Genomic DNA, 27784 nt, shown 5'->3' on the forward strand with positions numbered 1-27784 from the left:
TACGAGACTTGTGGATGAGTTCACTACTGAGTTAAGGGTAGCGAGCTGGACTTTGACTTTTGACTTTGTTGGCCACACCTGCAGCTACTGTACCCTGGAGAGCATCTCCTAGCTCTTTCAGGATATCTCTCTGTAGTCTTGTAAAATGGGTCAAGTAGTTCAGTGATCTGAGAGTCGCTGAACTAAACATGCGTTTCCCATATCTATCCATAACCCTAGAATCTCTGTTAGGGGGATGGATAGAAGAGGATATCTCGGATACTTCCTTTTTGGTGGCTGTAGCCACCACCATGGCATCCCACAGGCACTCCTTTGTCAAAGGTTTATCTACTGGGGCAGATATGAATTTATTGGGTCCACAAGGGACAGGTTCCATGGCCTGGCCTCTGACTCCCACACCTTACGAGAGATCAGATCCATGAGCTCATAAGGCAGACACCCAAGAAGTGGAAGGTTGAGACCCAAAAGCCTTCAAGAGCACACTCATCCGCAGTAGGGGTCTTGGACTGCCAGTCATCCCTCTGACTAAGGATCTCTAGTATCTCTGCAAAAGAGATCCTCTGGGGGGACTGAGGGGACCCTTCTGACTCCTCTAAGTCAGCGTCCGACTCCTGTGGGGACTTAAGTGTCTTCTCTTGCCCAGTCTTTCTGGGCACCTCAGTGGGGGGGTCTGGGGAAGTCTTGGAAGAGCAGGGACACCCTGTGGGGGGTACTTGAGGCTCGGGGTCTCTACACTTAGAGGGGTTGGTAGATACAGAAGTAGACACAGGAGCTTGAGGGGAGAGGGAATGCTGAACCGATGCTGATGTTGTCTTTGGAGACAACTCTCCTCATAGCATCGAAGGAACCATGGCTCAGACGAGGAGTGGATGGACCAGAGTACCATCTGATCCTCCTGCACCGAAACCCTGGGCTCTGAGCCGCAGGTAGGAGCAGAGCTCATCCGAGCCAAAGCCCCGAGTGGGAGAGTCTGCACCGACAAGTCAGTGCAACTATCCTCCCGGGACCTGGCTGGAGAGGGTCTGCTCCAAGGGTCCAACCACCATCTGTTTGACTTCCCTCAGCTCCAAGTCCAGTATGGCTCAGAAGTAGACCAGTTTGGTTCCATGGTCTTCAGCACAGACTAGCTGGTAGGGGCCAACAACAATTTGGCAAGTCCTGGTGCCTGTAAAATCTTCTGCACTATCCGATCCATGTCCAAATTTGAAAGGCTGACTGAAGACTTGGCTGAATGCACCGAAGGTGCTGACTGGAGCAGAGGTGAAGGAACTTTGGAGACTGGCTCCAATACTGAGAGCTGGCTCTGAATCAAAGGTACACTTTGCTCCAATGACCCCCCTCCTGAAATTTTAGCCTTTTTTGATGCCTTATCTGAAGACTTGGCTTTTGAAGATTTGGAAGACTTACTAGCACCTTCATGGCTATTCAAAACCTCTGAAAGATTGCTGTAGCAATCCTCTAAGTTTCCTCCTTTCCAAGAGGACTCCTGAAGAGTGACCAATGTTACAGGTGTCTTGTGATAAGGGGCTGGTCTCAAGCTACTGGCAAACCTTTAGCTTGCTATTGGCCATGTCAGAGCCACAGATTGGCTCCAACCCATCAGTGAGAATAATCTGAGATTAACAACTTTACATGGTGGTTTTAATATTGAAATGTTTTAGAAACAAAAGATGAGCACTTTCATCTTTAACTTCAGACCTATCTTATCAGCATTTCAATATTAAAGCAACATTTTTGTGAATTGCAGCTGCAGGTGTACTGTTCATACTTTTGAACTACCTTGGACTTTGCAATATGTTCATAGGTACTAGGCTATCATCCCAAGGGCCCAAGTAAGGCTAGCCAACCAGGTTCACTGGCTTACTCCATCTAAAAGTTAACTTCCTATGCTCCTGTCGAGCAGAGCCACAGAAGTGATCCCTGGGGTGTATTTCCCATCCACTCATTTTTTCTTGAGTGCTAATGAACTTTGCTTGACATAGATGGGTTGCATCAGAGTATAGGAAGCATCTGGGACAGGACTCTATCCCTCCAGCATGTCCTGTTTATTGTGGTGATTAGGTTTGGGAACCTAGAGTGTATAGCTCAGAGGGAATGGGATTTCTTGGTGTAGCATGTCCAACAGCTTTGGGTTTAACATGGCTTTATATGTTGCATAGATATCTCCTCAGAGTAGGTGATGTGCTACAGAGTAAAGCTGAAGTTTTTTGATAGTGTAGGGCATCTGAGGCCAGTAATCCCTCTGAGGTACTTCTGTGGCATTTCAAGCTGCTGCAGAGATCTTGAGGTACATTCCAAAAGGGGTGTTGTACTCTAATGGGTCTGAGTGCAGAGTAGAGGGGAACAATTATTTCTTTCTGGATGAGAACCCTTTTGTGATTAGGTGTGCCACACAAGGATTCCTGACTACTGTGGCAATATGATTATCAGACTACTCTCCACTTGGGTCTCAAGGTCGTCTTATACATTTGGCATTAAGTAGACTGCTGTTTGTGGTAGTTCATGGGTACAGATGTTTTTACCAAAGGGGATGACTATGCATTTTATGGCATTGAGCTTGAGGCCATGCCTCTGACACGAGGCATCTGTCTCAGTGAGGCCCTTCTGTAGGATGTCCACATTTGAGGACTTGTGAACTTGGTTAGCCAGAGGCCTTCTGTGTTCTCTTTTACTTCAGAGAAGTGGGTACCAAACAGGAGAGGTCCCAGGACTTAACCCTGTGGTACTCCACTTGTCACTGGTTTGTAGTCAGATTTTGGAGTCTGAAACTTAGTGTGGGTTCTCAGTGAGTCAGTAGGCAACCCATCTTGTGATGTAGGGATTTATACCTAGTTTAGTAAATTTAGCTATAATTCCAGAATGGGGGATGGTGTCAAAACACTTGCAGAGGTAAAGATAGGCTGTCTGAACCACCTTACCTTCTACGGGTTTGGTGACTGCCTCGAAGTCTCTGGTTCAGAAGGCATGATCTGCCTTTCCCAAACCCGAACTGGGTGGGGTCCAGAGTTTCGAGGTTACCAATGTCTGAGTTCCATGATGCAGTCCATGGCCATTTAGATCATGCTAGTCAGGCTAATAGGATGATGGGTGGCTCCCCCTTTGTGAAGTGGGATAACTGTTGTTGTGTGCCAATTCAGTGGACACAAAGCCTGATGTGAGACTAAACATGGTGCTTGGGTGAGGAAGCTAGTTTGTTCTGAAGTTCATGTAAAACACCACCTGGGATGTTGTCCGGTTGCATGGATGCTGTGTTTTGTGGTTTTAGAGTGCAGCTTTTACCTGCATAGATGTGATTACAGGGACTGCATTCTTTCTGTAGGGATATGGGCCTTTTAGGGGGTGAGGGGGGGGTAAAGTATCTGCCAGGATTTTGGCAATAGTTGGTTCTGTAATTTTTGTGCTGTTATGCAACTCTGAGCAGATCTGTGTTGCCATAGAGATTCTTGTCATAGCTATAGAATGCTTTGTGGTTGCCCTTAGAATCAGTGGCAATTTTGTTTTCGTAGCTAGCTTTGGAGGATATTATAAGGGATCTCAGGTTCTTACTGAGCCTGACCAGGGAGCTCTTCCACTCATGGGATTTTGCTCTTGCAACAGTTTCTTCTGTTTATGGCAGGGGGCCACCAGATTAGCTTCCTTTTTTGGAGGATAGCATCTTGGTTCTGTTTGGGATAGCATGAGCCATGCAAGTGCTTTAGTGTGTCTGTGTAGGATTTGGCAGTCGTAACTGTCCATCTGCATGGGTGTCATGAAGTTTTGCCACTTCTTTCTTATGCACGAAGTTGGCTTTGGAGAAATTTTTTACTGTGATGTCCTTAATGGTAAGTGGTGCTGGGATGCAGATATCTAGTGTGATTAGCTTATGGGTCTGATCTGACCAACTAGGAGTTCACGTCAGGTGTAAACACTGGTCACTCATGTTGGTAATTACTAGATCTAGGATATTGTTGCCCCTGGTGGGGGGTGTGAATAAGCTGATCCAGGGCATTGGAATTTGATTTCCAGAAGGCATTGAGCAAAGGAGTTGGTACAAGTAGTTTTCCCAGTTAATGTTAAGCCATGAATTGGCAGGCATGCTAAACCTAGTATGTCTTGCCCACAATTTGCATAGGTACACAGACCTACATGGTAGGATATGTAGGACCTCATTGTGTATAATCAGAGAAAAATGTTTCTTGGCAATGAAACTTGAGGGCCCATCTTATAAACTCCAGAAAGAACCTGGCAATGCTCTTAAATGCTCATTTGCAGTATGCTAAATGTAGAAATACCAGCCTTGCATATACAGCAAGGTGTATATCTTCTAGATTAGACCTTGGTTAATGCCTGGAAAAGACTTCATGTAAACCCAGTATGCACTTGATCCTTTATTCATCCTTCTATTGTAGTGACATTGTGCTTGGTACTGCCATAGAATGGCTCTTACCACAGCAATAAGACTTTCTGGCCCATTCCAGCAGATTCCCAGTTCAGAAGCGCCATTTTTTTGCTTCATAACCTTGACAGCTCTACCCAGTAAAAACATTGACTGCTCTAACAATCTGACTTTCATAGGACAGTCTGCCAAAGTATCCCTGTCCAATGTGTGATCTGATTAAATGTTGAAGTGCATATGTCCAATGCTGGCTCTCTGTGATGTTTACTAGAGTGAATCTTGTTCCATCTGCTTGAGATGAAGTGATTCTTCTGTATTTGGATCAGGTGACACTCCACCTTCCAAGACCAGATTTGGAAAAACTAGACAGCCTGTGCAAATGTACAATCTGGTGGCCTTATTTGGCCTCTGATTTTGTTTCTAGAATGGGTCAGTGATATCTGGCAGTTTGAATTTACAAAAACCATGTACAGCATGGTGATTGGGTAGGTTGCTAGCATTTTGGGTGGCTGATTACCCTGGAACAGTAGCTAAACTATCAGTGAGGTCTTTGGCATTGTTGGTATGAAGAATGCTAAATGCAGCCAGTAGCTTGTTGGACTTGTAAAATGTTGCTTTGAATGTGTGGATGCAATGAGTAAAACTTAATGCCACTTCACACTTCTCTTCAGGCTTTCAATGTGTATCTATTTTGAATTTGGGAATAGTAAGCCTAACTAGCATAAAGATTTCATTAAGCATGTGTAGACTTGTCAGGGTTTGCTTCTAACACAAAAGCAACCTTATGACAAATGAGACATTGCACCAGAAGCACAAAAAGGGCTTACTTGTTTGGCAACAAACCACCTTAGTCGTGGGTCTCTTGCTCTCCTGCCTGATGGGCAGCAATAGTAATTGTTTTCCAATACCTGCACCTGAAATGAGTTCAGTGGTGAAGTCTGCTGTCAATTTCTTCAGTATGGAAGTTGTATGCACATATCCTGTGAATATACTTGGAATTGTCCAAAAGATTGCAAACCCCCCCCCCCCCCCAAGTCTGTTCATTTTGCAGATGGCTAAAATTATCATGATCTGAAACTCCATATCTGCAAAACAAAACTGCAGCAGGATTACTCATTCTAAAGACTTTCTTGCCTGTGATATAAATGGGACCTGCTGGAGAGACTGTATCCCAGAGAATACCCAGTCTCTGAAACAGGCTCCACAGCCATGTGAGGTAGAGCTCCTCCCTTACCCAATTAAAGATTAACTTGGGCAATTGGAATAGGGAACAGAAAATTCATATTTGTTTTTGCATCTATGTGTAATGGACAGCCTGTAACTGCCTGTAAATGGTTAATCTCCAAGGCGCCCCCCCTTAAACTTGACAAGGGTACCAGAATTTGTCACTTTAGATGCATGGCTAGGCTTAAAGGCCCTTGTGGTTGTCTGATTAGTAAACCCCTATGAACCTGTGAGTAAAACTGGGAGTCCACTTCTTGATTTGAGATTGAGGTGCAAGCAGGCACCAGAGTCCATACTATTCCAGACTAGTAATCTGTGCTCCAGAAGTGATGAGTAAATGGGGACTTGTGCAAAGTACTGCATAACCTCCAGCAGTTTCATGTCAAATATTGCTGAGGGTGCCAAAAACCATAAACAGCTCGCCATGTTCAAACCTAAAAAGTGACACTTGTCTGGCTTTATTTCTTAACCCTTGCTCATGCTCACTGTACTGAGTTATATTTTACCATACTTGATAAACACCAGATGTATGCAACATAGTGTAGTACAGCTATAATATGAATCACCTTGCAACATCTCTGACTTGCTGCAGTCGCGCTTAAAATGAGCTCCCAGCTAAGCAGGTTTTCTTTGGAAAAGCAACTCCAGGAACATGTTATGTACTGTACTGTGAACTAGATGCTCCTCATCCAGTTTCTCTGTATAGATGGTAAGTATCTCAACCAAAGGGTACGCTCACCCCAGTTCTCCCACTTGGTATCTGGCCTATTGGTTTCTACATGGAACATTTAGTTTGTAAGCTTGCTAAACTCCTTTTCAAATTAAGGAAACTGACAAAAGTACTAGTGGCTTCTAGAGCTAAATGTTCAGCAGTCTGCCGGCCTGTATTCCATGGGCAATAAAATTTCCTTTCTCTTAAAATGGAGTTCGTCCCACAGTAGGACAATGGTGGCTTGTGGCAAGGATATTGCAAAAAAACTTGGATTAATGTATGCAACAGGTGTTTTCAGTGCAGTTCAAAGGGGGAAATTCTCCAAGTGGGTGTCCCTCCTAGCTATGAGGATTGTAGCAGTCTTCGCCTGTCCTCATAGGAGCCCAGTTATTATACTTTTGTATTTGTCTGAAAGCTATCTTTCACATTGGCTGAAAAGCTTGCCATGTAATTAAAGGGCCCTGTAGTTTCTGCACTGGGAAGTATTTCCATCCAATGTCTTTAATGGCAAGAGCTTAGTCAGTAAATGTATATCTATACTACTCAAATGTAGTATAGATCTATGTAGTAGCTGCTACTTGCTGATGGTAATGTATGGTGCAGTGCCAATTTATAGCTAAAGTGTCAACTGAATTGGTTCATGGTGCAGAGCTCAACTTTAAGAATCTCTTGGAGCAGTTATCATATAACTGGGTTCTAGAACTTCTGTAGCTGAGATGGGCTGGCTTTATCCCAATGTACCTTTCCAGGTAAGTTAAAAGCCACAAGTTCCTAGACGGATGCCTGCTTGCACTGTAGGTTCTTGTAATAAGTAATGTTGGATAATAGGATGGCGGCACACTGTCCAAAAGATTTCCTTTGGAACTTCACTTTTGGAATAGTCTCTCTAATTCAAAGATTCTCGTACTGTGGATTAAGGGATTAAATTAGGATTTAAATTTTGTTAAACTTAAAGTGACTGCTGGTCCATGTTTTCTCAACACTTGTTGAATTGAGTCAGTGACTTGTTTAGCCATAAGGCTTCCTGTGCTGAAGACCACCTGTGTGAGGACTGGGGTATAAAATGTGTGGTAGGCTTGTTGATCCATATCCACCCTGATATGCAGAGAATATGGACTGATTGTGACTTGGTTATGGTTTGCTTTTAGTTTTAACTTTCCCAGCAACATAATATTGCATTTTTATGCTACTGTACCAAATGGTAAGCAGATGCGTTATATAGTCCTTTGTTGTAGATCTGTTAAGTAGCTTAGCAGTAATGGCAAAATATTACTCTAGTTCATGGCATGTTGCAAACCCTTGTACTGTTAAATGCATGCCCAGTGTTTAACTGGGGTGGCATTGCTTGGTGTGACTTTAGAAGGGAGCTCTGGGAGAAGTCTTCAGGCAATCCTTACCAGTTCAAAGCCTTAACTGCAAAGGAACCAACTAAGAGCTGAGCTGGAATAATGGTACAGGGATTTCCATGTGATCCCATGAGTTATTCCTGTGGTATAGCTAAGCATATGTAGTGAGAATTGCTTTCACTTTTTTGTTTTTTTTTTTTTTTGGGGGGGGGGGTGTTTTGGTAACAGCATCCTGTTTTTTCCACTACAGAAAACTTTAACTTCTGGCAAGAATTGTGGAACTGTTTTCTGATCTGTGTTCTGTTCCACAGATTCCTGTTTTGGATCTTGATGAAATATTGCAGCTAATTAATAAGCCAGAAAATCAGCTACAGGCTGCCCAAGCAACAAGGTAGGCTTGCCTAAGGTTTTTGGTTCTGTATGTTTTGGGACCTTTTGTAACAGCACATGTAACTTCTTGTACCAGCATGTGATTCAAATCATTGTCTTTAGTCTTGCCAAATTTGTCGGGTAGTTCAAATGTGCATGCTTTTCAGTTCAGAGAACTAAATGGAGGCATCTCTTCTCCAGGAAGGCAGAAAAGCCATACAACTTTAATGTGAAAGGCTGCCACTTTAAAATATTTTAACCATTCATATTTTTTGTTTGGAGGGTGTGTCTGAGCTGTTCAAGCAAAACTGATTCTGGTTTCCCTTTATGCAAAGCAAACATCTGATCTTTGACCTTAAGCAAAATCAAATCACACCACCTTGACCTTGCCACTCAATTTAAACACCTAGTAGGGGGATGCAGGTAAATTGGTAGAGTAAATGTAGGAATCAGTTTGCTGTATTTCAAACTGACCCAGTCTCCCAAGCAGAGAATTGGAGCTGCAGGTAGTATTAAACTTGGAATAGCTATTCCACTTCTGTGTAATTTACAAAAAGTTACAGCTCTTTAATATAACCAGTACAATATCAGGATCTGGGACAGCCCACTCCAGAAGAATTCACCACTAATGTTTATGCATAACTAATGCAGTGGAAGCAACACTTGGGATATGTCAAAATGGATAAGTTGTCTTGAAATGGAATAGCCAAATGCATTCCATTTGACTAGTAAGAGTTGAGGCAAATTTAATCAAAAGGACCGTCCTAGAAATGGGTTGGCAGGAATAGCTTTAAAATCTCTGAGCAAAAGCTTGTTTGGCAAAAATTAATAGCCGTATTTAAATATTTAACAGAGCTTTAATGTCCCATATTTTAGATCACCCATTCTAATTGAATATAAATTCCATACAATGACTGAACTGGAAACAGTGTAGTGTCTACTCCCTTTTAAAATTGGGGGAGTAAAAAGTAAACTTTGGATTTGAGTCCAAAAAGCAGTGGGGGCATGTGCAGACAATAGCTTTTAAATTTTACTAGTTGCATTAAAATCCACATTGGTCACCAGTACTATTGAAATTTTAGATGGCTCGTACCACTTGCAAACTCTTGGCAACCATTAAAGAGCATATGCAGAATCTATAAATTAGGACTGTGCCTGAATTTGATTCTAGCTTCAACTCCAAATTGATTTGAACACCTGGAATAGAGCTAAACTCCTGAATCTGGCAACTTAAACAATGGTTTCCTTTGAAGTACAAGAGGTTCAATTGACTTGCATTAAAAACATATAAAATGTCACTGGAACTAAGGAGCATCTCCATTTAGTGTCTTGGGGATATTCAACCATGAATAACATTGGAGGAAAAACTTTGTAAAACCTTTCCCAACAAAAATGCTGACAAGTTGAGCTGTGAGCCTAATTGCCTGCAACTGTTTCCTAACCCTTTTAGATGTTGAGGCATTTTGAATAGCTGTAAGAAGGGGGTATCTAATTTTCTGCAAAAGCCATCTTCCAGAGAATATCTGGTTAATTCTATAGCAGAACTTTAAATGGTTGTTGAAAGCAACCTGGCTTTTAATGGGCCAGCTATGTATTGTCTACTTTCAAATCCTGCTTCTGATTAAAGGTTGAAATGGCTTGATTCAGTTATGTGCTCTTAAACTCAAGTGCTGAACTTCCTTGTTTTTAATATTTAGGCCAAAAACTGTTTTGCGGTATGGTTTTAAATGTTTCCTTTAGCCTTTTAAATTTTAAGCGACTTAAACTGACTCACTTAGGATGCTTCTGCCTAGTTAACCTCAAAGGAGTGCTTGTTTGGCTTGCTTGCTGTAGTCTGCTTTAAATATTGCTGATCTGTCTGCATTTTATTTTTATCCACCCAGCTGTTCAACTGTTGTATTCTTGAAGTGGCTTTGAGTTGTCTGTCTTTACTATAAACCTGATTTTTGTACACTCTCCAGTCCTGTCACATTAGCTCCTTCTACAAGGTTGAGGAGATCACTTGGGAAGTCCCACCCCCCTTAGTTTCTTATCTTTCCCTCCCCATTTAAAAAAGTGCTTTCCTCAGCTGCTTTTACTGTATTTGTTCCTACTTTATTGATTTTGATGTGCAAGTATTCAGTTGAATTTATTATTGCTTGTTAGTAGCCTGATTAAATTGTAACATTCTAAGCCTCTTGGTTTTGATTTAAGCACTTGGGCTTCAGGCCAGTTTTTTATATAAGGATTTGTGGTATACACTCTCGTGGGAGAAGAGGGTAGCTTCTGCCTTTCTGAGCTGGGTTTCACTGGATGAAGTAGTGTAGCTGGTTTGCATATTCACTGCAAAATTTCCTTTAGTACTCTGGTGCGTCATTGGTGAGTTCTTGATTGTCCTTCACTGACCGTTGGTATGTTCAGTGAAGCTACTGAGGTAGCAAGTGGATCCTACCCACTAGCCCTTTTTGTCCACTTCTGTTATCTACCTGGTCCTGTTACCTGACCACATCAACTTGACTAGCATTATGGATGGACAGTTTCCTGCAGTTTCTCCAGACAGCCTGGTTGATATGGGTGTCCTGAGGCAATGTAGCAATTGCCTCATGTCTACTGACAACCCACTTGGAGTTCTCTGATTCAATATGCATGCTGCATCTGTATCAAGAACCTAGAATCCAAACTCTTGCTCACCAGTATGTCCGATACTAAGCAGGCTGTCTGCATGCATAAATCACCTGCACCTACCAAACCAACAGACCTACATATGCAGATATCCATACCAGAAGCTTACTTAATCAGGGACCTCCTAAAGAAGTGCAATTTGCATAATACATCTGCAGAACATGGTACACATCACCAGTGTCTCACCAGTCAAGCCCCTAAGGTACAACTGGTATCATTCTCCTAGGAGACTGAATTGAGACATGTCCCCTTCACCAGGTTGGATAAGGAGTGCATGTGTGGCAGATCCTGCCACCTGACTATCTGTCTCAACAGGCACATATGACTGTCCTAGTCCATGTTGGTGTGAACAACTTGAGACCTACCCATCCTGACAGCTATGTCCATAGCCTTAAGCAGCATTTTACTTGTAGCTAGGATGATACCTCAGTACAAATAGAAAAAATGACCAATTGGCTTAGTTTCTGGTGTCATCCTAGGCTGACAGATGCTGGATCTTTGGTTGTCGGACCTCTATTTTGCCAGAGATGGTACTTGTGTCATTCCTGGGATTGGCTAAGGCTGTTGCCACCCCCATAGTGGCGCTTTAGGCAATGTCACAAGAACAAAATTCCAAACCTAAAACATCCTCTAAAAACAACCTGAAGGTTATGCCAAGTCTAAACCAGAAACTGCACTCACTGGAAATGTCTCCACTTTGGAAGATGCTGACAGTGCAATTATGACATGGTTTAAGGCTGCAGAGCACCCAGCTTTACCAAGTTGCACTTGGAAAGACCCCTATTCAGGTCATAGCCAGCTATAGGGCCCCCTCCATGAAGGACAGCCACTCTGCCTATTTGGATCTACTTTGGTTTCTTGACTCAACACCTTGATTTTGGTTGACTAAATGTTCCAACTCTTATAACCAAAGGTTCCTGGACTAGCTGGTTGACAAGGGGCTCAAAGGTCCTGGATCTGCTGCTCACCAACATGGGGGGCTAATGCATTCCAATTGGCCATCCCTGGTGAGATCAGACCACAAATCAGTCTTGTGCTAGAACTAACAAGACCCCCCCCCCCACATTGGCATCTAAATCTCAAAGGCCAATTATAACCTTGAGTGCAAGTAGCTTCATAGCCCCTTCCCCCCACCAATCTTATGGACGCCTGTGCTAAGTTGTACGCCAATGCTTTATGCAAGCACCTATATAGTTGTATTGACTGCTGTATGTGATGGAACCAAAGCAAGATCTTAAAGGAAAAGCTAACTTTCCTGGAGGAAAACAGCCAATGGGCTACACAATGGAGAAATTGCTCCAAGAGTAGGAAGGAACAGTCTCAACTGGAACACTACCTCCACTTAAGCATAAGACTCCTTCCGAAGTCTACTACAAATTCTAAATTGGTTTCCCTAGCTAAGGATAACCAGAAAGAGTTTGGTTAACATCCATTACTTAAGGCCCAGATTTGTGTAACTTGGTTAATGGTACTACATGTACAGAACCTGTGGATACAGTGAGCCTGCTTGGCTGACAGATTCAGTGAAAACTTCACTCCCTGTCCCCTGCCACATATACCCCAAAGCATCCCTAACCTCTTTTCCCCACCTATGATCTCCAAGGAGCAGGTCTTAAATGCTGTTTCAAAGGCCATAAATCTGTCTATGGGATCCGAACATACCAGGCTGTTCTAAATGGGTTTAAACAGGCAATGGCATCACCACTGGGCACAGTTACCAATTGCAGCATAAGCAGTGGCTTTGTCCCAATGGAATGGAAAACTGCTATAGTTATCCCTTTGCACAAAGGGAGTGCATCCATGGATTCTGAAACTATATAGATAATTAGCCTGACCAGCCTTGTCTGCAAGGCCATGGAATGAATCCTCATGGACTTTATTAAAGATATGAGATCTCCAAATGCTAAACCTCACCCAGTTTGGCTTTGTCAAGGGGAGATCATGCCTGTTAAACTTCTTGGACTTCCAAGACTGACACCAAAGCCCTAGAAAAGGGCGCATCTATGCATGCAGCCTACCTAAACTTGGCCAAGGCATTTGACACAATCCCCCACTCTGGCATCATTGATACTTGCCTAGATGGGTATCCACCCATATTGTCAGATGGGTTGCAAACTGGCTCATTGGAACTCCTACGGTCAAAATAGGACTCCACCTTCTCAGACTCAAGTGGTCCACAGGGATCAGTTCTGAGACCCCTTACTTTAGAGAAGCTACTATGAAGTACAGGTTAATTTAAAGGACTAGCTGAGAGTTTGACTGCAAACTGAGCAACCATTGAAGCCCCTAGCAAGGTCTTGTGCAGACTGGGCATGCAGGTAGTCAGCAACCTTGACCTCTACATATTCGCTTTTTGTATTGCTCATTTCATAAGGCATTCACCTCCCAGAAAGAGGTGATTATTGGCCTGATAAGGGAATAGTACTAGGGGAGGGGGTTAAAGTACAGTGCTGCCTCTGGTATGTTCCTTTCTGCAGCAATTTTGAGACCACAGATTCCTTACGAAGAAAATTCAGGGTGCATCTCTTGTGCAGACTGAAATTTGACTTTACTCTGTCAGACTGCTCAGGGGCGACCTGTGCCTTGCATATAGAACAATCTCTGACCCACCTTTTAATGGAAATGTGTGCTGCAGGTCAGTTGCTCAAAGGATCATAACCTGGTATGTGACAGCAGCAGAACTTGCTGGAGAGATTATCTGAGGTTGTCCTAGCTTTGGAATAAGCTTCCTATTCAATGTTAAAGCCCTTTGGCCCTAAAGTGTAATTTGAATAATTGGATGGGTAACTGGAAATTCACCCATGGGGGTTCCCTTGTTGCCTCCTTGGATGGGAAAATAGGTGCAGATTTAAGAATCTGCTTGAACCAGACACTGGAACATGGATTGAACTTGGCTAGGCTTGTAAGGGGCCTGGGGTAGTTGGCCTGAACCTCCTATGATCCTAAATGTCCCCTGTGTGTGGCTAACCCTGGGAAGTAATAGTATACAAATGCTTAAGAGCTGGGCAGAACTGTCCAATCTACTCTGGTTGTGGACGGTCTCTAAATGCTTTCAGGGGAATATTCCAAAATGGAGTCTTGGTTTGAAGATTTGAGTGCCTCAAGTATATGGAGTCAGTCATCTATCTTAAATTACTGATTCAATTGCATTCCTGATTACTGAATTTTCCTGGATTTCCCTAAAACAATTTTGTAGTCTAGGTTTTTGAATTTATGTAAAAGTTCTTCACTGCATAGTGAAGGGCAGCAATAAAATTCAGTCTTTCACTACCTTGGCAACTGCATAATTTAGGAGTAAAATAGAGCAGAAAAAAGCCACTGCAATTTGCCATTGACACTTGCATGACATTATGGCATTCCAGACAGGTTGATCTCAAATGGCGTGACTTTTTTTACCAGTGTCTCACTAGTTACTTTGTCGCTCATCTGAAACTATCCTTTACTTGGTTTGTCAAAGCACAGAGAGACTAGTCCTAGGAAAATAGAGGCCATCTAAAGGTGCCTTTTTGTATTGGATCATGACCAGGTTTAACTCCATTTTTAGGACTGCTACAACTGAACCCAACTTCCTAGTGCAACTTTCATGGCATGTACTTGTGCTGGGTGAGTTTCCTCCTACATTGCGGAAATGTGAACTGGTGACTAAGTGGGATGTTTTCAACTGAGCTAGCATGATTGCAGTAAGTAAACGCTCTTCAGTGAAGTCTGGAGATGAGTTCCCTTTTTCAAAGGGTAACTGAGGAAAGTCCCTTAAATGTAACACATCAGTCACACAGCAAACAATTGGAGGCTGCAGGAACCGAACTTTGGATTGCAGGAAAGGGATTGGCAAAATGTAACTAATGTGCTTTTCTAATGACTGCCAAATCAGTGGCAATATGCACACTAGTTTAGAAAGTGGTGCATTTTTATTGCCACTTGTACAATGATCATGCAGTCTGAGCATGTTCCACAGCTGTGTACTGTCCTGCATTAAGTGCTGTATAACTCAACTGATCAACCCAGGAGATGCCAGGCTTTTCTACTAAATCTGCTATAATTTAAAAATGTATTACTCCTTTTAGACTAATACTAGACTGTACTGTAATCCTTTGTTTCTATACATTAACTTTGTCACCGTTCATAATTGGAGCTTTTCTCCCCAGGCCTCTACTGAAAATGGACATCCAGCTAGACTAGCCCAGTTAACAAATGTAAAATAAAATGCTTTTGAGCTACAGCTCTGGTCAGAGATGGTACATGGCCCATAGAAGTGTTTAGTGGTTTTGACTTCTGGCTGGTTTTTGTGCCTCACTGGTCACTGCTTTCATGTTTCTACTCACTTTGTAGTGGGTGACCGTTAAGGGGGAGGGTATCTCCATCCTGTGAAGTGTATGGTGAGGAATGGACCTTTTCTTGGGTGAAGTTAGTCTGCTTCAAATTTTCTATTTTATATAGAGCATGCCTAGTTTCAAATCTGTACTCTAGAGATGCATTCATTTGCAATATCTCAAACTTTTTTGAGAAGCCTGATCACATAGCTTTTTTGAAACTTTGCCTCTGCTAGTTTTTCCACTCCTGATGGTATTTGAGTTCAGTGGACCTCAAATGGGAAATTAACAGGATTTGTGCTTTATAATCTCAGTGGTACCACAGATACTTAACTTTGTATTGATAAAGCCATTGGTACTAATGTCTAAAGATCATGGGCAAATGTCTTTTAAAGATTGTATGCAGATAACCAAGACATGGGAGGGGTATGTTAGTTTGACAATTTTAGTACTTGGAAGGTGACGGTCTAGACTGTAGAAGTAAAAAGCAGTTATGGGAATTTGGGAGGTGATATTTTATTACTTATTTTACATTTGTTGACTGGGCTAGTCTAGCTGGATATATGTCCATTTTCAGTAGAGGCCCGGGGAGAAAAGCTCCAAGCAAAAAAAAAAAAATGGGAAATTTAACAATGAATATAACTGAGAAGTACAATACAGAGTTAGCACTCTGATAGAGAACAGTTATAAAATAAATTTGTAAAACCAACACTTAGTGGAAATTAAAAAATTCAACTCAGTAGAAGGTATAAGCAAGTCTTAGAAAAGGGAAAAGAATATATATATATATATATTAATCTAAAATTCCTGAGTAAGAGTCAGTAGTAGTAAGTCAATTTGGAGGTAAAGGTTATAGGAGTAGTGTATAGGGTTATGGATAGAAGTGAGATGTCAATCTGGGTTAGTGCATGGACAGAGCCAATGAGCTTTGAGGTTTTTTAAAAAGAGAAGTAGAAGCAAGGGAAGTTGGCAGGAAGCTGATTCCAGAATTTTCCTGCAGTGTTTGAGGAGTGAATCCCCAGCTTTGTTAGCTTTATTAGAGGAGACTAGAAGTTTGTTAGAGCGTAGCGTAGGCAGATTCGTATAAGGTGTAATAAGATAGATTAGTGAGGATAGGGGTATTAGGGTGGTATAGGATCTTTTGAGTAATAAGTTTAGAGTATGTGGCTATGAAGTTCTAGCCAGCCAAGCTGTTTGAGGTTAAGGCAGTGGTGAGTTTTAAAGGGTGAGCTTGTGATGAATCTAGTTATGCTATTATAACAGGTAAAGAGTTTAGAGAGGTTGTTTTTGGATAGGTTGGTGTATATAACAGAGGCATAGAAAAGGGTGGAAATGAGGAGAGTCTGGGCAATTGTTTTTCTGGCAGGAGGAGTAAGAAAGGGTTTTATTCTATAGAGGGTGCCAAGTTTTTTGTTGACAGACTTAATAGTTGAGTTAATGTGTACGTCATAGTTGAGTATCAATAGTTACACCTAGTAGGTGGGTTGTAGTCTCTGGGGTAATGTTGGTACCATTGTTAGAGGTTATAGAGAAGGAAGGAACAGGTGATTTATGAGTAGGAGTAAAGAGTAGTAGTTTTGTTTTTTGGGATTTAGGAGGCAGTATTGCATAAACCAGTCTTCAACCTTCTTAAAACAGTTTGGGTGAGAGTGGAGAGAGGTTATACTCTTGGCTGTACAGATTAAGGTGGAGTCATCTGCATACTGAATACAGGTGGCTTGGGGTATGTTAGTATGCAAGTTAATAAATAAGGAGAAGAGTAGGGACCTAAGATAGAGCCCTGGGGTACTCCTATATTTACTGGTAGTAGTGAATACAGGATGTTATGCCAAAGTACTGCTTGCGGTCTATTTTCCAGATAAGATCTAAACCATTGTATGGCTTGAGGATCTAGAGAGTGAGCCTTTAGTTTGTCTAGCAGGTTGTGGTTAACCATGTCAAAGGCTTTTGACAGGTCAATAAATGCAGAGGAATATAAGTTATTGTTACGATTTTTATTTATGGAGTCAGTAAAGGATAGTAGGGCAGTTGATTTACTGTGGAATGGCCTAAAACCATGTTGGCAGTTTAGTAGGTTTTGTAATAAGTGGTTGAGTAGCTGTTTGTGAATACATTTTTCCATTATCTTGGCTAATGGGGACAGTAGGGCAATAGGGCGATAGTTAGAAAGCTCAGTAGATTGTCCTCTGTAGAGGGATGATGTGGGATACATCTTCCATAGAGCAGGGATTTTGCCCTCAGATGGATCTGTTAAGGATAGAGATGGGATAGTCCACTGCTTTAGCGGCCATTAGGTATTCAGATGGGAGTTGGTCAGCAGAAGGGGTGCAAGGCTTCAATTTTTGAAGTAGCTGAGTAGAAGGGGTGCAAGGCTTCAATTTTTAAGGGGTGCAAGGCTTAAATTTTTGAAGTAGCTTACAGATGAAAGATGTAGATACAGGTTGTATTTGAAAGGTAGGTAAAGAAGTATTGCAGATATTTGGTTGTGAAGCAGTGAGAGGAGGTAGAGAATTGGCCAGGGTTTGAATGGCTTCTGTAAAGTAGTTATTAAAGGCATCTGGGATCAAGTTGGAGTTACTATTGAAACCGGTTGGGTTTGGAGTGGTGGTGTGGCCTGGTTGAAGTTTGTTTATCCCACTCTAGAATTTTTGTGGGGGTTTGTTGGAGGCCGAGTTAGTAATCTTTTTTGTCTCTAAGGATATCTCTCTTGGTGGAATTAGTTTAAATTGGAGGTGGGTTGTTGGACATTTGGTAGATCTCCAATTAGCTCATATTTTATTTCTGAAGTGTATCTTTTGCCTGGTTTTTGAGCCAGGGGGTATATTTGGTTTTTATTCTAGTGGAGCGATAAGGGGCATGGGAGTCTAGGATATTAAGAAATTTAGTGTTGAAGTAGGTAACTGCTTCTATCTAGTTCTAGATAGGTTAGTGGTGACCAGTCACAAGCTTGCAATTCAGTTAAGCTGTCTGGGTTAAAACTTTTTGACTGGGAGGTTTTGAGATAGTGTGGAGGGAATGTGGGTTTTTTGTTTAATAATGTAGGTAAGTGTGTGGTCACTGATCATCTGGGAGGGTTCCTGGAGTATAAGATTCAGGGTGGCTGTTAATAAGGATCCACTCCAGAGTACTTTCCTTGTTAGTGGGTTTATGGATTCTTGTAGGAGTTGTAATTAGTTGAGAGAATCCAAAGAGGTTTATATGGTTGGTTGGGGTTGAGAACTAAAAGACCAGTTTATATTAATGTCACCAAGTACAATGGTCTCCTGGGGTAGATGGGTAGATAAATGACTAAGCAAGTTTTCTAGAGAATTTGTATTGTTACCTGGAGGTAGATGCATGCAAATTATATAGATTGATTTAGAGTTATTGATTTGGAGTTTGATAGTTAGGGTTTCAGATTTGGTATCTATTGATGGGAGCACATTACAAATCAAAGCTTCAAATTTCCCTCATTAAAGAATGGTTATACCCCCACCTTGTTTTCATTTTACAGTAATTTCTGAGGATGTTATAGCCAGGAGGGCTAATTTCTTGGTCGAGAGTAGATGGTTTTAGCCAAGTTTCTGTAAGACATAGAATGTCTAATGAGTGTACATCAAGGAGTGCATTCAGGTGGGAAAGTTTATTGTTTATACTTTTGTTTAGGTGAGCTATCGGAAGGGAGTTGGTTTAATTGTAGAAGTTATAGGTACTGTTACATTGGTAGGGTTAGTTATGGCGTTAGTATGGGGGCCAGGGTTTGGATGAATGTCACCATCTAGGAGGGGGTGTTGCTGGGGGTATTGTAGAGATTGATTGAGTTTATGAAGGCTATTGGGAGTCTTCTTGGTAGAGAAGTGAATAATGTGAGTTTTGTGGAATTTAGGTAGAGTAATTAGAAACATAAGTTATATTACTATGGTTAAGGGAGAAGGTGAATGAGGATGGTAAAGTTTGTTTGCTATGATGGCTTCGTTCAGATGGAGAAAGATATTCATAGGAGGTGAGTATGGTAAGAATTGCTAGTGTGGTAGTTAAGAGTAGTAATTTGGTTAAATTAGTTTTATTTGTAGAAGCCATGGTAAGAGGATTCAAGTAGGGAAGAATAGTTGGTGTTAGTATGTATTGTAGTAAGGAGACAGTGTTTTAAGATGTTGAGCAGGTTATAAGTTAAGTTGGTAAGTAGTTAACTGGGTAAGATAGGAGGTAGAATAGTTCATAGGTTCATACTAGGCTGTCTGCCCGAGGGCATTTACAAGCCTAGCCCATAGTTTTGTGGCTTACGCCACCCCTTTAGTATGGGGAACTATGCCCATTATTTTGCTGTGCCTCTGTCGAGCAGTGACACTGAGGTAATCCCTGGGGTATATCTGCAATCTCCCATCCATTGGTCAAGATTTCTCTTGAACAAGGCCAGCGAGGTGCTCTGCCTCACATATACCGGGATTTTATTCCACAGCATAGGGAGTCTTTGGGTGATGAATCTGTCCCTCCAGCACGTCCTATTAATAGCCGTGTCGAGGTTTAAGTGTCCCGCCCTTGTGGCTCTGATGGATCTAGATTTTTTGAGGTGAAGCATATTCATCAAATCTGGGTTTGACATGGCCTTGTATGTTAGGCAAAGGTCACCTCTGAGCAAGCGGTAAGTGACTGAATAGAGCTGGAGTTCTTTCAGTCGGGCAGCATAGGACAGATGTTTGAGACCCTTTATCCTTTTGGTGAATAACTTTTGTGGCCTCTCCAGCTGCTGCAAGTGTCGGGTCAGATACATTCCGAATGGGGCATTGTACTCTTATCATTGGTCTGATGAGTGATGAGTATAGGGAGACTATGACCTCCCTTTATCTAGATGAGAATCCCTTCATGATAAGGTGGGCAATGTAGGTCTTCCTAACTACTTTAGCTACATGGGTGTCGAATGAGACTACTATCAACCTGGGTCCCCAGGTCCCTGATAACTTCTGTGCTCAGTGGATTGCCACCTATTTGGTAGCTAGGGGTAACCTTGTTTTTCCCGAAGGGTATGACTATGCATTTTTTGGCATTTAACTTTAGGCCATGGCTCTGGCACCAGTTATCCGTTTCTGTGAGACCCTTCTGAAGGATATCTGTGTCAGATGTGTGTTCTACTATGGCGCCCAGTTTGCAGTCATCTGCAAACTTTGTCCGCCATAACCCTCCTGTGTTTGCTTGTACTTCGGAAAAGTAGATGCCAAACAAGAGTGGGCCCAGGACTGAGCCCTGTGGTACACCACTTGTGACAGGCTTTGAGTCTGACATGGCACCAGCAACTCTGACCCTGTGGGTTCTGTCACTCAGCCAGTTTGCAACCCATCTTGTGATGTATGGGTTAACATTTAAGCTGAGTTTTTCAATGATACCAGAGTGGGGTATTGTATCGAAGGCCTTCGCCAGATCGAGGTAGGCTGTATGGACTGCCTTTCCCTCATCAATGGCTTTGGTGACTGTTTCGAAAAAGTCAACCAAGTTTAGAAGGCATGATCTGCCTTTGACAAAGCCAAACCGGGATGGATCCAAAGTCTGCAAATTCCCTATGTCTTTATTCATGAGGTCCATTATGATCCTCTCCATGGCTTTGCAGATAAGGCTTGTCAAGCTAATGGGCCGGTAATTTCCAGGGTCGGTGGAGGCACCACCTTTGTGAAGTGGGACCACAGTTGCAGTGCGCCACTCCCTGGGTACATATCCAGAGGTAAGACTATGATTAAACAGCTGTCCTAGCTGTGGGTTTAATTCCTCGTTGAATTCGTGGAGCACACAGCCGGGGACACCATCAGGTCCCATGGATGCTGTGTTTTTGCTTTGGAGAGAGCAGTTCTCACTTGGGCGTTGGAGGTTTGGGGGGCTGCAATCGCTTGGTATAGATCTCTCCTTTTGGGGGGGAGGGGGGGGGAGTTTGCACTGAACCTGTCAGCCAGTATGTTGGCAATGTCTGTAGGATCAGTAATCTTCACATCATTTTGAACTAGTTCTGAGCATATCTGGGAGTTTCCTCCCAGGTTTCTAACATAGCTAAAGAAGGCCTTATGATTGTCTTTTGAGTCTTTAGCTATTTTTCTCAATTTGCTTTGGATGATTTTATGAGAGCTCTTAGTTTTTTACTTATAGTGATCAAGGGTGTCTTACCTTTTAAGGATTTTGCTCTATCTTGTAGTAGCTTCCTCCTTTTGTTGTAGAGTTTGTTTATGGCTGGGGTCCACCAGACTGGACGCTTGCCTTTGGCACAAAGTCTTTGTTTTGCTTGGGATTGCCTTATCCATGCAGTCCTGCAGGTGCTGGTAGAAGGCATTTGTAAGTGATTCAGCGGCTTGAGTACTGTTTTCCACTAAGTAGGGGTCCTTAAAGGAGACCACACTAGTCTTTAGAAGTGTGAAGTCAGCTTTCGAGAAGTTCTTTACTGTGGTCTTTTTTATTTCAGGTGGGGATGGGATGAGGACCTCCAGCAAGATTAGTTTGTGATCTGATCTCACCAGTGAGGGGTATACTTCCGGTGTTGAACATTGTGCTCTCATGTTCGTGATGATATCAAGTATGTTTTCTCCTCTTGTGGGGATGGTGACTAGTTGTTCCATGGCATTTGAGTTGTAGTTAAGATTAGAAGACTGAGTGGTAAAGACTGATTAGTGGACTGAGTGGTAAAGACTGATTAGTGGTCTCAGGTGAGAGAGTTATGGGAGTGGCTTGGTGATGTAGTGGTATGGGATGGGTGGAGATAGGAAGGGGGAGTGGCAGTGAAGTATAATAGGGTAGGGGAGTGGAGTTTGCCCATAGGGCGAACGGAGGGGGTAGAAGCAGACAATGGAGCAGCTGGAGGAGAAACTAAGTAAAGTCTAAGGAGAGGAGCAGAGAAAAGTTAGAGGTCTGTTAGAGACACAGGAGTGTATAGTGAGTTAAGATGGAGGGTATATTGTAATTTCGGAGTAGTTTAAGGTCAAAAGTTTAAAATGGATAAAGCAGAGGAACAAAGGAAAAGCAGAATAAATCTTGGACGGGGGTGCCACCTACAGGGCAAAGCTAGAAGTACAAGCAGCTACAAAAGGAAGGTAGGCTATGGCAGATTACAAAAGGGGGAAGGTAGTAAGAGATACTAATAGGTGATGTAGTAGTAAGGTCAACAAGGTAGCTAGTTTGGGGGAGGGAGGCTACTGGCTGACTGTCCTCAGAGCTTACTTTAGAACCCTTAAAGCTACAGTGATCAGTACTATGCTTTACAGGTAGGCCATGGAAACGTACTTAATTCCTTAACAGAGTGCAGGGAGTAGAGGCAACAAGACGAAACCATGGGTCCTTTGTCAGCTGGTAGGTAGATTCTCAGAAGAATTATAGGCTGGAACAGCACAGTGAAGATCAGGGTACTTGAGGGAGAGAGACAACAGTGGTATTGAATATTGAAATCTAGGAAGCCTTGAAACTGGTTAGAATTTGAGATGGGTTCAGCTCGTCACTATCTGGTTTCATCAGTCAAGGAAATCTATAGGTGACGGTTAAGTGGCTTTAACAAATGTTTCTAAAATGTTAATTTTATTTTGGCATTTGTTTGAAAATGGATCCTGTTGCCTCAGGTTTAGTCACTTCACAAAGTAGTTTGACACTGAAGGAAGGCTTTAAGGAACAGACTCCTGGCCTTGGAGCAGAGAACTTTAATGTGGACTGGGTTATGGTATTCAAAATCTGAATGTCGTGGGGCATACGTTTCTAAATATGGGAAAGCATTGAAGAGATGGCCACTGACAAGTTGGCCGCCTGTACAATCTGTTATGTTGACACCATTCCTTATAGAATGACAAGCAAGTCTCTGCTGCCTCAGGCTGTACTGGAGATTTAAATAGACTTTGTAATAAGGCCAACCCTTGATGCGAGTAGATTCCACTGAATTTCACTTGTGAAAGGCTGTGAACTCCACTTGACATAGTGGCCAATGTCAAACCCTCTTGGACTCCTTTCTGCCCAGAAGGGGTGTGTTCAGTTACCTTGAGCCTTTGGAAAGTTGAAACTGCCCTACCCTTTACCAAGAGGTCACAGTATTGTTTGTAACCACTATGATGTAAATGGTCCAATTGTTATGGCCATACACACAGATGGGAAATGGGCTGGAAATCTAATACTGCTTTCATTGCCCATAGAATACAGGCTCCTCACTTGATATCCTGCAATCCATACCAGGTAAGGGACTTTGTGCATTTTCTGCTTTGATATTGGACAACTGTCTATAAAGTTATGTACACAAGGAGAAATGTTCTGATTTGTGTGATTTACATAGGCTAATACAAAGATGTAAAATAACCATTTCCATGTTGGCGTGCTATTCTACATTGTTGGCCAAGGAAATCCATTGGGGGGGGGTATTCTACCCAGAGGTTTAAGGATTTTGGAAGGGATCCTGTCCCTTGAGTTGGGTGGAGGAATAGGTCAGGCCTTTCCCTCTGCCTTTTGGAGACTTCAAGCTTTTGTGTTAACAGTGTACGCTTTCCCCTTGCTGGAGAGGAGATCCTTGAAGGACTTGCACCTTGGGTAGAGCAATCCAGCTGTCTTGAGTGCTCAATGGACTTTGAATGGTAAATCTCAAATTTGCAGAGCTTTCTGCACTGAATTCTAGGGCTCCAACCTTCAGGTGTTGGAACCCATTAAGAGTGATCTACCTTTTCAAAACACTTTCAATGGGGCTTAGTGGAGGCTTCCAGGAGATGCTCTACCTCTTTGTTTACCTAATTGCAGGTTTGTTTTCCAAATGTCTATACTGCATACTTCAGTGTGGCAGTACAGATTGACACAGCTTCTAGTTGTCAAAATGAGTACTGTTCACTTGTTTGGGTTTGTATATTCAATCCCTGCAGTATTGAGTTCCTTTGCTTTCTTTGGGTGGGAGTTGTACATTGGTGCAGAATTTGCTCATACTGCCTTCAGCCTTTCCAAAATGGCATTATTGTCTTAAATACAGGATGTAATGGTTGGGACAGCCTCTCCCTGGCATTGTGGGCAACTTAACATTTTACCCAGTTGTCATAATGCAAAAGATATGCATCTGCCTACATGAAGTTCATGTGACAGAGTACATGATGGTCTAGTATTTCTTTCTAGAGAAATGCTAACCACCTCATATTGGTGAGATAAATTACTGCTGTTCTGGTTGCTTTTGGTCTCTATCTTGCCTTTTACAGGTGTCCCTAACTCTAAGATTCTGAAGTATCCCATTGTGGCTGTAGCAGGGCTTTTATACAAAACTATGCTGAATGTTTAACTTCTGTAAGGATGAAGGCAGTTTGGCCATTAATGGTACAGCCCAGAAACTTATGCTCACTACTCTTCTCGTGTGGAAAAACTGGGTTTTGCTTCTGCCACTTTGTGATCAGAAGCAACATGGGCGCACTGGTGTGAATACTTGGCCCTCTTACCTCCACCACTAGTTTTTGTACTGCCCCCTCAGCTGAAGTGTTGACAATTGGTACAATGAGTGGCCTGTGAGTGGTACATTTAAGCTAGGTTAAATGCTTCCTTTGTCATATATAGGTGAAGTGCAGCCAATCCAACACCAAGAATTGAGCACTATTGTTTACATGGCTGTGACAGTGTCCACAGTAGTGATGGAGGGAAAGCCTTCTAGCTGGCTTGTCTAATTTTTTTTTCAATAGTGTTCTACTCTAGACCAGATGTCCATTCTACCTTAGACTTGTCCTTTCAGCTTGATCACTGACTTGACTAAAGATCAGTCCCACAACAGACCGGTATCAGCCTCCACTTTTGGGGATGCTGATATTTGCAGTAGGCTGAAACTGAATCTACTAAGAATGGAAGGATACAAACTTTCCTTTGCATACGAGTGCAAAGTAGCCATGAAGCTCTACTAGACTAAAGCTGACTTGGCCAGTTTCATGCAAGAAAAGTCTTCATGCCAACCCCCATGACATGGACTGGTCTTTGAAATTTCATTGCAGAAGTTTCAGAATTCTCACTGTAGATGTATGGGTGGTCCTCTTATCTTTTAGAACCTTAAATTAACCAACATTCAAGAAGGGCTGTAATCTCACCAGTCCCTCAAAGCCTTTAATGGGGATCTCTTCTATTGGGAAGTTCTGAATTCTAAAGCTGAAGGTACTTAAATGCTATGTGCTGTGCTGTTGCATAATGTTGGCTCCATAAGTGGCACAAGACATGATGCCTTATCAGTTGAATTCCTACTAAACCTTGTCCATTTCAGTGTTTAGGGACCATCCTGAATTCTCCAAAATGACTATCCCAGCATTAATATGTTTAACTTCTAAGTAGTCCATTGTAGTCTACAGTGGGCACCATTACAAGTGGATTATAGCCCTTTAACTGGTTTGCATTGTACATGCAGAAATATTTAGCATAACCATAGGAAAGTGATTTTTTTGGACTGAAATGGAAGGTAGATGTAGGGAAAAGTTGAAATGAGATGTTATCCTAAAATTCTGGATTAAACTGTACATAGTTAACTAATGTGCAACTCTTACACACAATGGGGCTTGGATAACTGTTCCATAAGCTATACAAAACACTTCCCTGATGGTGCATTTCAAATAGCTAGTGGTTAGCTTGCCATCGTAGTGACTAAGCTAGTTTTAAGTCAAAGTAATCGTGTAGCAAAGTGCAGTGGAGCATTACTCCTTCACTTGTTCTGATGAAGTGAGAGTTGGCCTTTGCTCGTTCAGGCAAGCGATTGGTTCTAATCGACCCCTGCTGTGGTGGATAAGCTAATATGAGGTGGCCTATTAACCTTTCAGTGGGTTTGCATGTTGTGCAGATGCTCATGAAGCATACATGAGAGAATGACCTTGCCTCCTTGGAACCAATTGGGTACCTTTTATACTGTAAGGTGAGGTATCCCAGGCAATACTCCACCCACTCAGGCAGCAATTTGCACTGCTCTCCAAGAAGGATTGAAGACTTCCCAATGAGTGGGTTTACAGGGATGGTAATCTGGCAACTACATGTCCCAAAACACTAATCTTGGGACACAGGGGCTCCATAGCAGTCTTGCCATCCTTGTATGTCTTGAAGGTAGACTACAGCAGTTTAAAAACATGTATTTTGTAGTGCCACTGCATTTTTATCCCGGAGGGTCACTTGGTTCATTTAAATGTTGGGCTTTGGCATTTGTGGACTTGAATATACACAGAGCTCCATTCCTACAAAACCACTAGGTTCCAAGTCTGCATTTGTTCCACTACCCCTTCAGAACTTTAATGTGGTGACCTGCTTGGAGGGGTTGTGACACCTCTGCTTTTCACTATCGCTCTTGGATGTTCATGCACTGTACATACTGCTTGAGCAGGAAAGGTTTTCCATGGTTCTTGTCTGACTGGTTTTCTTCAGTAGGACTTTAGCCAATTTTCAGCAGAAGCCCATGATGAGCATTTTATAATTCCAGGGTAAAAAAAATCTACACTAGCTTGATTAAATTTCTTACATGAACCAAGCATTAATACACAAAGTTGACTGGCTAATTATTGAATAGAAGAAATACAGCAACTGGTGTATTTATAACATGGCTGCAGGGAAAAGATCAAACTGGTGTCTGAGATTAAAAACTTACACAAGTAGTAATGGAGCTTAAAGGAGGAATGACCGAAATGAGCAGGAAGATGAACTGACAGAGAAGGAACTGTAGTTGGTTGTGCGGTGAGAGGTGGTATAGTTTAGGAAACGAGCAGTATGAGGAGTCACCAGGCCCAAAAGATTGGGAAGCAAAATGGCTGTAACATTTGGGAGAAAATGAAGGAGTAAAGCTAACCAGGTGAGTAGAAAGAACAGCATCTTGTGTAGGTGTTTATGGCAAAGTTTTGGGACAATTTTTTTTATCCGTAACTGTGGTGATTAACATTGTGTAGAAATTCTGGAATAAGTCTCCTGGAGTGAATCTTGCTTTTTTTTTGTTTGTTTTATTGCTAGAGTGAAGGTCTCTAGTGGGTGAATTAGTACAGTCCAGATTTGTAATGCTCGGCATTACTCTAGAGTACAGCAGATGGGGTTCCAACCCTTAACTTGAACAAGTTTAAGGCTGGTTAAACCACTTCATGAAAAACGAAACATTTGAAATATGATCACCCACAGCAGGCCAATGAAATCCAAGCCAAAATGTCTTAAAAACTAAGAAAATAGTCTCTAGTGCCTAGACTGTTGTATACTTTACCTCTCCCTTGTATACCCATTTCATAATATAACTATACTCTCTTGTATACCCATTTCATAATATAACTATACTCTCTTGTATACCCATTTCATAATATAACTATACAATAAAACAAACTATCAAGGTACTTCTAGCTCAAAGCAAGGATTTCCAAGTACATTTCTGATTCAAGCCCCTAGGGCCCATAGTATCAAAACAGTTTCTTAATAAATATTCACCTGATTAGTCATAAAGCTATTCATTTCCACTAGTACTGTAGCTTGCATCCCTTCTGGGTTCCCATTATGACACTCATTAAAATGAATTGCTGTAGGACTAACTTGCCTGTTTTGTATATCTCATGTTCGACCTGCTTGAGAAATGCCTTTCCCCTACATAATTTACCACATGAACATTTCAAGCCATGTATTACTCCCTCTGTATTGCAATTAAATATTCCACTAGATTGAAATTTTTTTCCACTAATACGTGTAAAATCCTTCTCTATATATATTTACAAACACATTTACCACAAGCTGATGTCCCTTTAATATTTACTTATTATTTTACATTACAGGCATCCTGAATTTGCCATGGACCAAAGTCTTTTTTTTATGCTCCTATCTTTTAATTCTGAAAAATCTAGATCCCTTTAAC

At 42.1% G+C, this 27784-nt stretch overlaps 1 protein-coding gene across 2 annotated transcripts in view; it reads left to right on the forward strand.

Moving 5' to 3' along the window:
- The window catches only part of LOC122790881 (importin subunit alpha-5-like), a 114019-nt gene that overhangs the window by 42895 nt on the left and 43340 nt on the right, over positions 1–27784 (forward strand). For both annotated transcript variants that reach the window (XM_044058549.1, XM_044058547.1), the window contains exon 4: positions 7969–8048. In XM_044058549.1, the coding sequence (XP_043914484.1) occupies positions 7969–8048 (80 nt within the window). The remainder of the gene's footprint in view (positions 1–7968; positions 8049–27784) is intronic.

Source organism: Protopterus annectens, chromosome 16.part0, assembly GCF_019279795.1.
Source record: "Protopterus annectens isolate FY-2018-M chromosome 16.part0, PAN1.0, whole genome shotgun sequence".
NCBI classification, from domain to species: Eukaryota; Metazoa; Chordata; order Ceratodontiformes; family Protopteridae; genus Protopterus; species Protopterus annectens.